Raw genomic sequence first — 17,042 nt, 5'->3', positions numbered from 1 at the left:
CGCTGCGTTCCTATCAGTCAAATAAAACCATTAAATACCGCTGTAATATTTTTGGGCTTCAAATTACAATTTTTGGGTGTAAAGTACCTCTGAAGCCTGCACATGTGACAGGCAGGCACATACATTCTGCAAGTCCATCAGTTCCATTGTAGGGGTGACATATCACCATTTTTCATGCAAAAAAAACCTGTGCTTCATCTGTGAGAGTGCAATATATTCTCATTTAAATCCATCTGCTTCATTTAGGGTTTAAAAAAAATATTTGGGGGGGGGGCAATAAAGTACCTTTTTGCCTTGTGCTGCATGTACGGTAGTTTAAAGAAATACAGTTAAATCCATCTGTTTCATTGTGTGTGATAAAAAACACCTTTTTTGGCAATAAAGTACCTTTGCTGCCTGCACTGCATATCAGACCAGGCAATAAGTTTAAAAAACTCATCTGTTCCATTGTTGGGTGACATTAACCCATTTTTCCCGTCCCAAAAGTAACCTAAATTTCTATAATTTGTCTGTTCCATTGTTGGGTGACATTAACCCATTTTGGCTGTCAAAAAAACCCTGCTCTGCATTGTTCACAAGGAGCTTAATTTAGCAAAAACGTCTGTTACTTTGGTGGGTGACCGCAAAAAATGAGGAGAGCGTCAAACAAGGGACGTGGCTCCTGTCGTGGTGCTGCTGGTGTTGGTGGAGCTCCTGTTACAGGGAGAGGACGCGGTCGATATTTGCCAGCTACGTGTCCAAATGAAACACCTTCCTCTGGAGCACATTTGGTAGGGTCGAATGCAGCAAAAGTGGAAGATATTGAGTGCATCGATACCCAACCACTTATGTTTCAGGATGAGTACATGGGAGGACCACTGCAGCACGTCTCGGATGATGACGAAACACAGGTGCCAACTGCTGCGGCTTTCTGCATTCTGCAGACCTACAAGGAGGGCAGGGGTGAAGACTGGGTGGAAGATTACATGGATGACGTTGAGGTCCTCGACCCCACATGGAATCAAGGTCATATGAGTGACCTGTGTAGTTCGGAGGAAGAGGCGGTGGTCGCACAGAGCCACTAGCACAGCAAAAGAGGGAGTAGGGTGCAAAAGCGGAGCTACCATCCCCTAGGCAGTACTCCTGCTACTGCCCACCGCAGCAAGGGACCTAGCACACCAAAACCAGCTCCAAGGAGTACCCTGTCGTGGCAGTTCTTCAGGCAATGTGCTGACGACAAGACACGAGTGGTTTGCACGCTGTACAATCAGAGCCTGAAGCGAGACATAAACTTTCTAAACCTGAGCAAAACATGCATGACCAGGCATCTAAGTGCAAAGCATGAGCTGCAGTGGAGTAGACATCTCAAAAACCAAGAAAGGTCTCTGGCTCCTCCTGCTTCCTCTTCTGCTGCAGTCCCCTTTGGAGTGACAGTGACACCTGCTACCCCGCAAACAGAGGATGTGGCAAGCATCTCGACAATTTTGCATGTAAGCAATCAGCTGTCTATCTCCCAAACACTGGAGCGAAAGAGGAAGTACCCCCTACCCACCCACGATCCCTGGCCTTTGAAATGCTGTCATTCCGTCTGGTGGACACAGACAGTTTTAAGAATCTGATGGCGGTGGCTGTCCCACAGTACGTTGTGCCCAGCCGGCACTACTTTTCCAAGCGATTCATCCCTTCCCTGCACAACCAAGTGGGGGATAAAATCAGGTGTGCACTGCTCAACGTCATCTGTGGCAAGGTCCACATAACTACGGATACGCGGACCAGTAAGCACGGTCAGGGACGTTATATATCTCCCGGACAGCAGACTGAATAAATGCAGTGGCTGGGCCTGAGGTGGATAGCAATTTGGCTCATGTCCTTCCACCACCGAGGATTGCAGGGCGTTTCTCTTTGCCTCCTGTTGCTTCCTTCTCCTACTCCGCTTCCTCCTCCTCTACCGCCTCCTCATCAGGTCAGCGTAACACCTTCACCACCAATTTCAGCACAGTCAGGGGTAAACAATAGCAGGCAGTTTTAAAACTTATCTGTTTGGTGGACAAACCCCACACCGCGCAGAAGCTGTAGACGGAACAACAGACCAATGAGTGGTTGGTGCCAGTGAGTCTCAAGCCCGGCCTGGTGGTGTGCGATAATGGGTGAAATCTCGTAGCAGCTCTGGGCCTAACCAGTTTGACGCACATCCCTTGCCTGGCGCATGTGTTGAATTTAATTTAAAAACTTGACCCACCCTCTCCACCCAATCAGATTTCAGACATTGACCTCACTTGGATGTGGTATCCCTTTTTCAGACTCCCTCTCCGGCATGGAACCCTGATTCCCCAATACCCGTGATCATCATGGTAGGCGCATAAAAGAACATCAAAAGATGTCTAAATGGATTGTGAACGTCACGGGGACGTGCAATCGCCCAGAGGTTATCTAGAGTCAACAAAGCGGCAGCAGGGCCTCTCCTGTATAACGTTTCCTAATCCAAAATACTGCAGTGACATTCCCTGTAATTTTTTATTACTCATTCCAATAACAGTGCATCATAAGAGTCCTGTATTGTTATTTATTGTCATTACCTCCCGAGTCGGGAGTGGGTAATTGTAGCGCGCCTCCTACCTTCCTTCAATTTTTCTGCTTTAATATCTTGTCCCAATCAGATTTCAGCCATTGACCTCCCTTGGATGTGGTATCCTTTTCTCAGACTCCCTCTCCGGCATGGAAAGTTGATAGGGAAGATATCCAATTGGATCGTGGATGTCATGGGGACGTGCAATATGGTGGAGTAGTATGTGGGCACAGCCAATGTAGCGACAAGCTCACGTTCATTAAAATGAACCAGGCAGGGATCCCACAGGACTTGTCCATACCTTGTGCAGAATAGACATGTATACCGGCCTCACCCAGCCATTGTTATACTCCAGCGCACTTTCTCTGTGTTTTATTTTTTATATTTCCCAATGTTTTGGGGTCTACCCAAATTTTAACAAAAAAAAACGAGTGTTGGCTACCTCCTCCTCCTCCACTGCTGCTTCCACCTACACTGCCACACTGCCACATCCACTGCTTCCTCAACCTCCTACTCTATATGGACCTCCTCCTACTACTAGATCAAGATGATTTTTTTCAAATTTTACGTATTTTATGTTATATTAAGTAATTTCCCTATTCACATTTGTTTGCACACCACTTGTCATGCTCTTAACCACATGTTGCTGCCCTTTGCAGCCGTCTAGCCCTTTCCATGACTTTTTTAGACCCATTTTAGTGCTCCAAAGTTCGGGTCCTGATTGACTTCAATGGGGTTCGGGGTCAAGTTCTGGTCAAGTTCGTGTCCCGAACTCAAACTTTTTTGCAAAGTTTAGCCGAACCCGTCGAACCCAAACTTCCAGGTGTCCGCTCAACTTTACTGATAAGGAGTAGGAGCAGGAGCATCTGGACCAGCAGAAGATGGAAATGACAGAAAGCTCCCTTTGGCTGAGGTGGTGAAGCCTTGACTGGCTGAAACCGAGTGTGTGCCACTGGGTGATGCAGCAGTAGCTGCGGCAGGCTGGACCACCACATCGGAGCCATGGTTCACCCGGGCCACTGTACGGCGACGCTGCATATGTTGACGCAGGGCCGTAGTGCCAACATTGGCACTCTGACCACGCTTCACCTTCTGCCCACATATTCTACATGTGGCCACATTAACCTCCTCTGGCAGCTTAATAAAAAACTGCCACACCGCCGAGTGGGTGAATTTCCTCCCAACAGTCCACACTGACTGACTGCTACTGCCGCTGCCTCCGTGAACCCCTGCACCACTACTTCCTGGGCAGGTAGGCTGCTACCACCTTGCTGGCTCAGCCGCTGCCTCACAGGCAAGCTGCCACCCTCTTCTCCTGATGATGATGAAGCCCCTTTTACACCCGGCTCCCAAGTGCAATCGGGTTCATCATCATCAAGTAGTGTCTGCACGTCACTGATGTCCACCTCAATGGTCTCTGGATCAGGAGCCTGACCACTCGCAACACAAGCTCCCGCGCCACTATCCTCATCACTACTTGCCCTCCTAACGGAGGTAGCGGTGGATGTCTCCTCCAGATCTTGGCTGGGCAGTAGCTGCTGGCTTCCTCTAGCAGCTCTTTCTCGCTGAAAAGTGGAGCTGAGCCCACAGCATATAGTACTTCTCGCGGTGAGGAAACAGAATAGGACAGAGGCAGGTTAAGGACAGGTGAGGGCACAGGGTCTGCTCCCGGGCCATGCCAACTACAGGTTGTGTCTGACGAACCCACCGACTATTGGCTGGGGGTGTCTGATGTCACTTGGGATGACGTGGATGACCGAGTTAACCAATCAAGAACTCCTGCTGCCACGCCCCCTTACTCTGCTGCGAACTCTGCTTGCGCCAGAAACATTTAGGACTCTGCCACTCCTTCCTCTGTGCATGGCCTGGAACTTCTCTGCCTGACATACTTGTAGCTGAACTAAACAAATTACACGGAAATTAAAACACCTCTAAAAGCAACAAATATATTTTTCTTTTTGTACTGAAATAGGCCACTAAACGCTTTTACCACAATTAACTGCAGACGTGAACTGAGAATATATTTTTCTTGTTGGACTGAAAAAGGCTACTACAGTCCTGATCAAAAGTATAAGACCACATGAAAAATGGCAAAAAATCATATTTAGCATGGCTGGATCTTAACAAAGTTCCAAGTAGAGCTTCAACATGCAACAAGACAAAACATTTTATGAGCATTCAATTTAATGAAAACAACAGGGAGGAATCATGTTTTCATGTGGAAAATAAAATGACCAATATTCTAAAAAACAAAGTTATAGCAATATAGTGAATATATTCATTATTTAGAATTTTCACATTATTTTTTCCTATCTGTACAGTTGTTCGCATACTCCTCTCCAACAAGCGCCCCCGTCACCATGGGAACTCCTGTGGGTTAGAAAATACCATCGGATCTGAGTTTTCCCTTAGAACGCGAAAACTCAGATCCGATTGTATATTCTAACGCACATGCGTTTCCATGGTGACGGGGACGCTTGTCGGGGAGCAGTATGCCAAGGTGGAATAACAGTACACATTGGGAAAAAATGACAAATATTTGAAATAACGACTATATTCGCTATATTGCTATAACTTCGTCTTTTAGAATATTACGAATATTCTAAAAAACTCAGTTATAGCAATATAGCGAATATTCGTAAAATACACATATAGACTGCAATTTAGCTAATATAGTGCTATAGTATAGAACTGAAGTTCAGAAGAGGCAAAAACTATTTGACCAAAAAAATTATTATAGCACTATATTAGCTAAATTACAGTCTATATGTGTATTTTACGAATATTCGTTATATTGCTATAACTTAGTTTTTTTAGAATATTTGTAATATTCAAAAAAATGAAGTTATAGCAATATAGAGAATATTCGTAAAATACACATATTAGCCTAGCCATAGGCATAGGAAAGTTGCCTTATACAGTTAAAAGAAAATTCGCAATACGCAAATAATTAAATTGCATATTATTCGCGATAAATAGAATAATGACGAATATTTGATTTAGACTAATATAAGACGAATATTCAATCGAATTTTCGCGAAATATCGCAAAATCGAATATGGCACCTCCCGCTCATCACTAATAATAATAATAATAATAATAATAATAATACCAACAGACTCCCCCCAGGGCACTATATGCCTGAGCATGCTTGCCCTGGTAGGATGAATAAAATGATCGGGTCCATGCTAGGCCAGTCGGGCACGGCGCATGTTGACATGGAGATTGGGGGGGGGGGGCTGATGGTGATGTGTTGGAGTTGGCTATGAGTTTGGGTGCACGTTCTTTACTGGAGAGGACACTGTGAGCACATGGAGAAAGTGACCTGCAGCCTGACCATCCAGAACTTCATAAAATGAATGTGACTATTAGACTAGTAGCTTGTCATTACATGGAAGACTTTTATGATTGGGGAGCACATTAAATGAATTTTTTATAATTAAACAGCACAATTTGTGATTGGTACAATGTTATATATGTCCTGCTGGGATCTAAGAGGGCTTACATGTTTAGGGAGACTCCAGAAAACAAACCAAGGAGGGTTGGCAAATAGCCAATAAATTGTCCCAGATATAGGGACAGCTATTTTGCCCCATTAAGTCTCATGTATCCATTTTGAGGTCTGCAAATTGCGGATCCCCAAAATATGGACATCCATGTGCTATCCGCATCTCCATGCTGCAAAAGATAGATCATGTCCTGTTCTGGCAGACCCACTGAAGTTAACGGTCCACAAGAAAATGCGAATCACAGATGGAACACATCTCTGATTTGCGTACCGCAAAACGGATACAGTTGTGTGCTTGAGACCTTATAGTGAAAGCCACAGTGCTCACAGAAATGAAGTGCAGAGATGTTAAGTACATTATACTGTGCAATAATCCAATATATTGTGTATAAGACTGTCCTATAACTGCCTCTAGTGCAAGGTCACATGGTCTTCAATGCACAGAGGGTCAGTGGTGACTGGTAAATAAATGATATTTTATTATAACATCACAAATGATATCCCTGTGAGCTCTGGGTCCGAGTCTGTCAGTAGACTGAGCAAAAGTAATTTCCCTGACCTCATACCGGCAGCAAAACCGACCCACAGAAGAGGTGCAGGGTTTGCGCAAAGCATGGAATTCAAAGAGACACCAGATATTATTTTCCACAGTGTCCATCAAACGCTGGCCTCTGTATTAAGAATTACTTCAGAGAATATCACACGACATTAAATTATTACCTTAAATGTCCCACATTTTTCCAAAATTTTTATCCATTGCCATAAAACACAAAATAAATAACAAATAAGGTTGGGTGGTTGGAGAGGCAATCTACTTTCAACGTATTTTTTTATTCATTGTATTCTTTATGTTTCGGCAGTTCACAACATCTGCTCAGACATTATGGTGCCATAGAACCAAAATGGGCCTCCAAAATCCAAAATTCGCTCCAGTCCTTTGAAGTCTTACGGTGAACCCAAGCAAGATGTAAAATGCACATATAGGGTATCATTCCATAAGACAGAAGTGAACCACTGATATATATGCAAAGAGTGAAGACATGTACTACTTGCGTTCCATTTATGGACGTCTGTTGGTTCATGAAATCCATGGACAGAACTTGGATGCCGCCCATTTTCCATCTGTTTTGTCCATTGCATATAAAAATGTTTAAATGTTCTTTTAAACTGTTGCCATTTTTTGGATACAAAAAAAAATGAATCAACCACTCAGAGAAAACATAGAGATACGTCCTGAACAATGAACATTACTATAAATTCTCATTCCCAATAATTAGCATTATAACGATTGTTCATCCCCCATTTATTGGATATCTTGATGGTCACTCATTATTGCCCAATACAGAGGTCTCTCTAAGAGAATCTTGAGCAAGTTACTATTCTATACTTTGGTACAATGGCTAGGAAAAATCCCAAAAATGCTCATTACATCCCTTCAGGGTGGAGTCAGGTAGATAGATCAGTTAGATAGCAATCCATTGAAAATACCTATTTGACTCTTCATAATATGCAACGTAAATACAGTAATTGGGCGAAACCCCTTAATGACTATGCCTTCTTGCCTCCATGCATTTCAGCAGACATTTTTATTTTGTTTATTTATTTATTTCATTGACAGGACTGTGGACTGAGAAATTGCATAATTTTTGTCATTGTTCGCGGTACATATGTATGCATGCACAATAATTTGCATTTTGAAGTTAGTTATTTTCGTTTCATGTTAGCACATTAGATTTTTTTTTTTAATCCTATTATAAGGTTACTATTTTATAACTTTATTTAAAATTTATCATGTATTAACCTACTCCTGTATTAGCATAATAATTTATATATAACAATATGCTAATATATTATACTCTGTGTCTCTATGATATGATTGCTGTACGGGCAACACTAGTGTGCCTTAACAGCAGGACAATTGAATAGACAGCCTTAGGCCGTTTGTAGCTGTTCAGAACTGACTGTAGGTGGCTCCATGAGTTTCTAATTGAGTCATTGGGAAAACTGTTGACCTGAGCGTAGTGGTAACTTTTGATCATGTTGTGGTGATGGTTAACATCCAGGACCTGAGCTTTCTCTCACCCCAGCTATGAAGCAGTAGCCTGCACTAAGACCTGCAGCTGTTAGTAAGAGCTTATTCTTAGAACAGGAGCTCTCCTTGAGCAGACAACCCTCTTATACTGCAGTGACACCAAAAAACATCCCTGCTGACTGAGGACCTGTACTGCCCACTGTCATAAGACAGTAGGCAATCGTTAAGGGGTTGAGTTCAAGCTATGCCATAAATCTCATTAAACAAAATAAAAACTAAAGGCATTAGAGGGTTATCACTATGATTCTAAACCGACATATATGAACAGGCTTGAACAGAATAAAGGGCCCTTTACACAAGCCAATAATTGAACAGATCACCACTAATGAGCGTTCATAGTGATCTGGTGGTGTAAATGCACCACCGAATACTCGATGAACAAGCTAAACGCTTGTTCATCTGGTAATTGGATCATTTATGCAGCATAAAAGTTCATGTTTCCCGGTGGAAGATTGTACTGTGTAAAAATGATCTGCTGCCAGGAAGCAAGTCTGTATGGGGAAGAGCGATGGCATTAGCGATTGCCTCTCCCCATACTCTGGGGGAGCTGGAAGCTATTGATACATGTAACTGCACCGGTCTCCTCCGCTAGTGATCAGCCGATTGTCGGGAAGGAATGATTCCTTCCCGACAATCTGCTTGTACATCGTCCTGTGTAAAGGGACCTTGAGCTAAAGATGTAAAAAAATTTTTTAAAAGAAAACACAGAATTTGGAGTTCACTCCTTATTATGCTTATTATGTTGTTATATGAGCAGTTTTTTTTTTATGGAACTGTGCTTTACCTTTGTTAGCCTCTGCAAAAGAAAACTAGCACAATCAACCGGTCAACATTCAATAATATAGATCATACAAAGTTTATAAAATTTAATTTAATTGTAAAAATGTTCCTGAAGTTTACTATGTCATATGTCCTATTTAATGCTTTATTGCATTTGAAGGACAGAAAACTTTTAGAATTCTGATTGAGAAAATCATTGGAATATGTCCTTGTCTTTCTCAATATACCTCAGTGACTAAATACTTTTGTTTTTAAAGAATAATTTCATGGTTGTCTGACAATGATAATTAATCCAAAATGACGGAAAGAAAGGAAAAATAAGTAAGAAATAAATTATTTTCAAAATAAATATTTATTGAAAAGCAAATCAATAATTTACACCATACAACAGTATATTTACATATAGATATATACAGACAACATTTAGGACATATTTACATACTAAGTAGCAAGAAATCAATTTCTAGAACTCCTGACAGTTCTACAATATATTGATATGTTTCAATTCATGCTGTTTTATATTTTTAGAAACTTTTAGTAGTATAGTGCTTTCAAATCTAACATTAATAGAGACATATAATCATATGTTAAGACATCTGTTCATCTTCATATAATACATTTTCATAACCAAGGATCTTGGCCCTTTATGAAAGGTCTCAGATAAAATAAAAAAAAACATAAGGTCATGGGTTCACATGAAAACTCAGTAATATTATCTCCACCTTTTCATGTTGCTCAAGTTTGGTATCTGTAAGTGACACATTTTTGGCAAAACACTGATTTTGTTTTACAGGCTACAATCCTGAGAACAATATACAGTGATATCTCTTTAAGACAAGCACAAGAAAACGGCATTATAACTAGAATACAATGCTAGATTAAAAATCTGGCACAGAAAAATCTGGTTTAGGGTGGTCTTCACAGAGAGGTAGTCTTAAGGAGAGATTCCACTTTTACAATAGTCCAAAACACTAAAAAGTAGTTGCTATTTCACAAGGTTGTAATGTGAGTGGTGGATTATAACCTTTTTCCTGGTATCTTCTGGACAGTCTGGGTGGAGAGAGTGTGGTCTGTCTACTAATCAAGTCTCGTCCACATTGTCTGTGCATCCTTTCATCTGGTATACTGTTGCTATGATAGTAGGATTCTTTCAGTGCATAATGGGGGATATGCACGTTGGGTATTCTATGATGTTGGTATGAGTTGTAAGTGGGGACTAAGGAATAAGACATGGAGTATCCCTTTTCATATTGCATTGTAAAATTTCCAGGATAGAGAGCTTTACTGCTTGGATCACCAAATTGACTTTCAGTATTTTGGTATGCTGATGAGTTTCCAATGTATGTGGAACCTTAAAATGAAAACAAATATATGTTAGTACAATTATATTTAGTTCTAAATATAAAAATTCTCATTTTATTGTTTCATTTCCCTTACATTTGAAAAAATTGAAAAATACATTTCTTATTAACCATAAGAGATAAATGGGAAATCAATTTAATTGCTATTTTTATGTTACAATATGATTCTAGGACTAAATAGTGTCTAGCCTGACAGACTTTACATTAGACTAGGAGCCCTCCTTCCATTAGATGATTATGGAGGTTAAAGAGCACCTGTCGGCATGATGAACTGGGCAGCACCTACATATTGGCCACAGCACATTAGCAAATCGTGCATTCCTAGAAGAATGCATGATTTTGCTAAAACACACTTATTCCAATGACTGTTTTTACACCATAATAATGCTGGAACACCAATGACTACATTAGCCACAGTGCAGGCACCAGAAGACAGGGCTAGACGAGATGTCTAACCCTGTCAATCAAAGGGGAGAGGAGGTAAGACAGAGAACCAAGGGGTGTAACAGTAGCGGTACTCCAAGTGATATGGCCAGCCCCTCGGTGCTCCAAATAGGTCACTTACATAAATATAAAAAATATTATATTCTGGCAGCTATTGAACCTAGAGACAATAGAAGGGTATAATTGTACTCAGCATCAACCCTACCAAGCAATATGTCTGGTTTAATAGGGTGGATCATGCTGACAGATGCTCTTTAAGGTGACTGACAATAATATGATATCCATATGATACCTACTAGTGATGAAAAGTATGCAGCAATAAATCAAAATTCTAAATGGGGTACAAAGGGTCACCCATAAAGGTTTGTGTATAGACTGAACCATCTGCATCTATTACAACTGTAGCATACTGTTCTTTAACAATGTACTGAATCATACAATATAATATAATTATTATCCCAAACTTACTAGTTTGTTTCTGTGTGGTTATACAGCAGTCTTTTTTCCCACTTTCTCCACTAGCATCAGAGTCGCTGTCAATAAAGTCACTGTCTCCTTTGCCACTGTCTCCTTTGCCACTGTCCTTTGCACTTAAATGTTCAATTTGAGAACTTACACTGAAAATAAAAATATATAATTAATTATAGCAGTCTATTTAAATTAAGGTTACAATTCATTATTTTATTCAAATTAAAGGGGTTGTCCAGTTTTCTCATATTGATGACCTAACTTCAGGATAGGTCAACAGTGGCGGATTATGATAGGGACGTTCAGGTCGGCAGCCCCGGGCCTGGCATCGCTGGGGGGCTGACGCCGACCCGAATGCCCACATACTGCGGCAGGGCATGGGAGCACATAGTTCCCTGCCCTGCTGCCTATCACCACCATAGGCTTCAGGCCTAGTAGGCCTGAGGCCTATGTGGTAGTAAAAGCCTGACACAGGTGTGCGTGATGACGTCATCATGTGCGATTACGTCATTGCGTGCCTGTGGCGGGGCGCAGGGCTTTGATGTATGCACACCTGCCTCACCATCACGGACACAGGTAAGTATTAGCCTTTTTTTTTTGCGTATGCGTCAACTTTGGGGGGCAGAGGAGGTCATATTGCTGCAGGGATGCAGTGTAGGGAAAATTACTTAATGGGGCAGTGTGGGGGCAAATTACTTAATGGGGGCAGTTTTCCAGCAAATTACTTAATGGGGACAGTGTGGGGACAGATTTCTTAATGGGGTAGTGTAGGGGCAAATTAATGCGGGCAGTGTGGAGGCAAATTAATAGGGGCAATGTGGGGGCAAACTACTACATGGGGCAGTGTGGGGGAAATTACTATATGCAGAAGTGTGGTAAAAATTACTATGTGTAGGCAGTGTGAGAGAAATTAATATATGGGGGCAGTGAGAGGTAATTACTATATGGGGCAGTGTGGGGGTAATTATTACTATATGGGGTAGTGTGGGGGTAATTATTACTATATGGGGCAGTGTGGATGAAATTATTACTATATGCAGCAGTGTAGGGGTAATTATTACTATATGGGGGCAGTGTAGGGGTAATTATTACTATATGGGGCAGTGTGGGGATAATTATTACTATATGGGGCAGTGTAAAGGAAATTAATATATGGGGCAATGTGGGGGAAATTACTATATGGGGCAGTGTGGGGGACGTTGCTATTGGGGAGGCACTGTAGGGGCCTTTCTATTACAGGACATTTTAGGGGATATTATTTTTTGGGACACTATTCAGGCATTATTACCTGGAGCACAAAATAGGATGTTATTATTACTGGGGGCACTCTAGGGGACATTATAATTGCTGTAGACACTATAGGGATCTTTGGGATAGTTTATCAAACTGGTGTAAAATAGAACTGGCTTAGTTGCCCATAGCAACCAATCAGATCTGACCTTTTCATTTTTGACAGTTCCTTTGGAAAATAAAAGGTAGAATCTGATTGGCTGCTATGGGTAACTAAGCCAATTGTACTTTACACCAGTTTGATAAATGACACAGCACAGTGGGCACAGTATTGGGGGTGGCAGCAGGATGACATTGTTGGGAGAAGAGGAAAGAGAAGGTCTACATGACAGGAGATATCCCTGGATGTAAGGGGTATGTGGGGCTCTATTCTCCTCTAAGTCTTTTTTTATTATACTCATATGTATTTTAAATTTGGCAAATTTGTAACAACCCAGATAACAGTGATAACTTTCTGTGTACAGATAATGTAGTTGATGTTCCCTGCAGTCCTATGTAACACCCCACATAACGCAATAATTCACTGTGTTATGTAGGGTGTTACATAGGACTGCATGTAACATCTATGACATCTGTACTCAGAGAGTTGTGAGATGGTGGGGGTATGATTCCTGGCACCCCCCCAATCCGCTGTTTAAGGAGACGGCGATGTTCCAGTGAGCGCCGTAGCCTCTTTACTCCTTACCAAGCACAGCGCTGTCCATTTGATGGCACTGCACTTGGTACTGCAGCTCAGACCCAATCACTCAGACGGAACAGAGCTGCACCTAGACCATGTGAACGATGAATGTGATGTCATATGTCCTATGAAGAGACTGTGGTGCTCACGAAGAACCACAGCCTCTTCATACATATTTTTTTTTTAAACTAAGGAGGGGCCCGAGTAGTGTAGACAGCCCCTGGCCTATCATGCACTTGATCCGCCCCTGCTGCAGGGATCCGACTCCTCTCACCCCCACCGATCAGCAGTTTGAAGTGACCATGATGCTCCTCTGGGCGCTGTGTTCTCCCTACTGTTTAGCTGCTCATTGTTGACATTGCAGCTGCAATTGCACTGCTCTGCTGCTGCAATGTGGATGACAAGGTAAACTGTAAAGAGAACACAGTGCTTACAGCAGGGATGCAGCCTCTTCAAACTGCTGGCGAGGGTGTCAGTAGCCAGGCCCCATGTTGATATGATATTAATGGCTTATCCTGAGGATAGGTCATCGATATGAGTAACTTGCCAATCACTTTAATAACTTAATATGAAGATTGGAAAAGCATCCACATTACGACTAATCTACTGCATGCACTTACGGTTCACCAGTTTATCTTAAAAATATACAAATAGGGAAAAATGGTTTTTCCTTGAAATTGACCCTAGTGTGTATTGGGGTTCGAGAACCTATATGGCAGCCACTGACTTCCCAGGGAGTTGCCCCAGCCACCCAACCATCCCTGAACTTGAGAAAAGTGCATTACAAATGTTTGTCATTTTTCATAAGTGGTTTGAGTACACATCTTCCAAACTAATGAATGTGGGGATAATCTACTGCATTGTTCTCTGAAACTTACTAGTGGAATGGGGAAAAATGCATGAATCTGTGAGACTCCAGACATATAACAATACTAATAAGTGATCAAGGCAATAGTAGTAGCTCTTACCTTATACTCCCTGAAGAGCTGTTGCATTGCCATCTGGATGAAGGACATAAAAAGGCAGATTCTGAACTCTGGGAAAAGAAGACATAATATTAAATATTATATTGATAAGTTTTTGTGGGTCAGAAGGGTGCATTAAGAATTCCAAAGTAAGTGATGTAACATGATTACTTATTACTTACTTGTGAAGCTCTTGTGAGGTCTTTGCACTCATCACTTATGGATGTTAGGCTGCAGTTTTCTGACTCAGTGTTAAGTGACTGCTGACATGATTCAGAATGAGAGATAGAAGGGCTTGACTCAGTCTTCTTAGTTGTATCACTTAGTAGTTGGTCTTTTCCTTCTTCTTTCATCATTTGGTCTTCAATGTCTGTCTTGGAATTGTTGGACTTGTTTTTACAAGAACAGGCCACAAACAAAATGGCAAATAGGATCAAGGCACAGCCTCCAGCTAGAACAGCTATGAAGACTATGGACAAGTCCATCTGGTGCTGTTGTGCAGATGTTTGCATAATCACTACTTCTACATTCGATAGAAATGAATCAGTGAGAATAAATGTTATAGTTACGTTGCATTTTAAGGGAGGCTTTCCGCTGTCATAGACAGCAATTTTGATACTCAAGTCTTTATCCTGCAATGAGTCAATTTTCCTGGTTAATGTTAACTCGCCATTCTCTCGGTTCATGGTAAATAGTCTCTGGTTATCCTGTACAATAGAGTAAATCAGCTTGCCATTCAGTCCATCATCTTTATCTGTGGCTTTAAGCTGTAAAACTAAGTAATTTTGTGGAGCATTGACTGGCAACATAACTTCAGCCAATCCATTGTCCAAGAAAGGGAATGTTATCACGGGTGCATTGTCATTCTCATCTATAATTTTGATTTTCACATGAGTGCGGGTTGAAAGCTGTAGTTCACCATTGTCAGACGATTCAACCTCAAAATCCAGCTGTTTAAGCTTTTCATAGTCCAAAGACCTTACAGCTCGTAATACACCAGACTCTGCGTCAATAGCAACAAATGTGGATAATGATTGGCCCATTATTTTTGCATCAACTAGTTTATAAGATACTTTGCAATTGAGCCCAAAATCTGGGTCTTTAGCAGTCAGTGCAGTGATATAAGCACCCGCAGGATTGTTTTCCAGGAGAGACAGTTCATATATTTGCTTTGTAAATTGAGGAGCATTGTCGTTTTCATCACTCACCCTGATGGTATATTGCTTTATGGTTTTCAGTGAAGGGAATCCTAGATCTTCTGCCACCAGTGTAAGGTTATATTCTGCTATCTTTTCACGATCAAGACCTGAGGTGGTGACTATCATGAAGCTGTCATCATAAGCTTGCTTTAACTTGAAATGTTCATGTCCATACAGTGTGCAGTGGACTTGACTGTTTGACCCAGAGTCTTTGTCAGTGGTGCTGATTAGCGCTACAAAGCTGTTCATTGCAGATGATTCACTTATGTAGGCTATGCCTTTGTCCACAGAAGTCAGAGGAGTGATGCTGATAGTTGGGGCATTATCATTAACATCAATGACATTCACAATTATTTTACAGTTAGCAGTTAATGGATTAGGACTTAAATCTTGAGCCTGTACATCAAACTCATAGGTCTGTTTAATTTCAAAGTCAATTCTGCCTTCAAGGGTTACACCTCCAGATTTAGAATCAATTTTAAAAAGCTGACGTACCTCTGGAGAGACCTGAGGGCTGAAACTGTAAATAATTTCTCCATTTGAACCTTCATCGGGGTCTTCTGCATTAAGATCTAGTAGAATGTATCCTACAGGAGCATCCTCCATGATGTCCACAATGACAGCACTCTTCTCAAATGCAGGACTGTTGTCATTAAAGTCCAGGACACGAACATTAACTACTGTATTGCCAGAAAGTGATGGGCTTCCACCATCCATAGCCACAAGTTCCAATGTATATGCAGATGTACTTTCTCTGTCCAACTCTTTAATTAACACCAAGTCAACATATTTAACACCATCTACTCTGGTCAGAACATCAATGGCAAAATGACTATTGGAAGAGAGTTCATAGTTTTGGATCGAGTTTGTTCCAATATCTTCATCAATTGCAATTTGTAAAGGAAATCGAGTACCCACTGATGAACTTTCAGAAATGTCCACATGCATCTCAGAGCTGGGGAAATGGGGTCTGTTGTCATTTATATCTCTTACCTCCAGTTTCACGTTAATCAGTTGTAGCTGATCCTTTGAAAAACTGATCACATCCAGTGCCAAAATACAGTTTGGAGATTGTCTGCAGATCTTCTCTCGATCTATTGTTTCACCAATGGTCAGCTGCCCATCACTCTCTTGGACATGGATAACAGAGTTGTTAAACTGCTTCATGAGGCGGAAATTGGTAGCTGGTCGCTCCGTGGAGTTAAACATAGGGTGGTCTGATAAAACTGCAATTACTGTTCCTGGTGCATCCTCTTCATAGATATAGTAATGAGCGATTTCCCCAAAAGATAATGAAGTCATCAAACTCAGCAACAGTGTATGCAGGATGCTTAAATGATCCATCATTTTAGGCCTTTAGTCTTTTCCTTTGGGTTATAGAAATTCAAGCAGCAAAGTTAAAAGTCCTGATGCCTTGTCATGCAGAGCAAAATGTAGCATAAGTGAGGCCCTCCAGCTGTGAAGTCACTCAGCACAGTCCTGTTAAGAAGCCCTTGTGATCAGGACAAGAGAGTGCAGAAAACTGTTTGGTCCCATCCCTTTCCTAAGGTTATAAGCTCAAGGATATGTAAATGAGTCTCCCCTTTCACCAATCTCTTGTGTCTCCAAGACAAATGGTCAGTGAAGCTGAGCAAATGAGGCTGTCATTAACAGGGATCTCAGTTGGAAGCCAAATAATACACACTTATATTTTGTGACATCTAAGCAAACC

General features: G+C 41.5%; 1 protein-coding gene across 1 annotated transcript; it reads right to left on the bottom strand.

Annotated features, from left to right (window-relative positions):
• Positions 1-9,896: 9,896 nt before the first annotated feature.
• On the bottom strand, positions 9,897-16,678 carry LOC122931436 (protocadherin-8-like). Its single transcript, XM_044285509.1, has 4 exons — positions 14,315-16,678; positions 14,136-14,203; positions 11,199-11,347; positions 9,897-10,276 (listed from the first exon to the last, which is right to left on the bottom strand). Exons 1-4 carry the CDS (start codon positions 16,676-16,678, stop codon positions 9,897-9,899), a joined length of 2,961 nt encoding a protein of 986 aa, XP_044141444.1.
• Between the last annotated feature and the right edge of the window lie 364 nt (positions 16,679-17,042).

Source organism: Bufo gargarizans, chromosome 3 (genome assembly GCF_014858855.1).
Source record: "Bufo gargarizans isolate SCDJY-AF-19 chromosome 3, ASM1485885v1, whole genome shotgun sequence".
NCBI lineage: Eukaryota > Metazoa > Chordata > Amphibia > Anura > Bufonidae > Bufo > Bufo gargarizans.
This window is presented reverse-complemented; position numbering and strand designations above follow the sequence as displayed.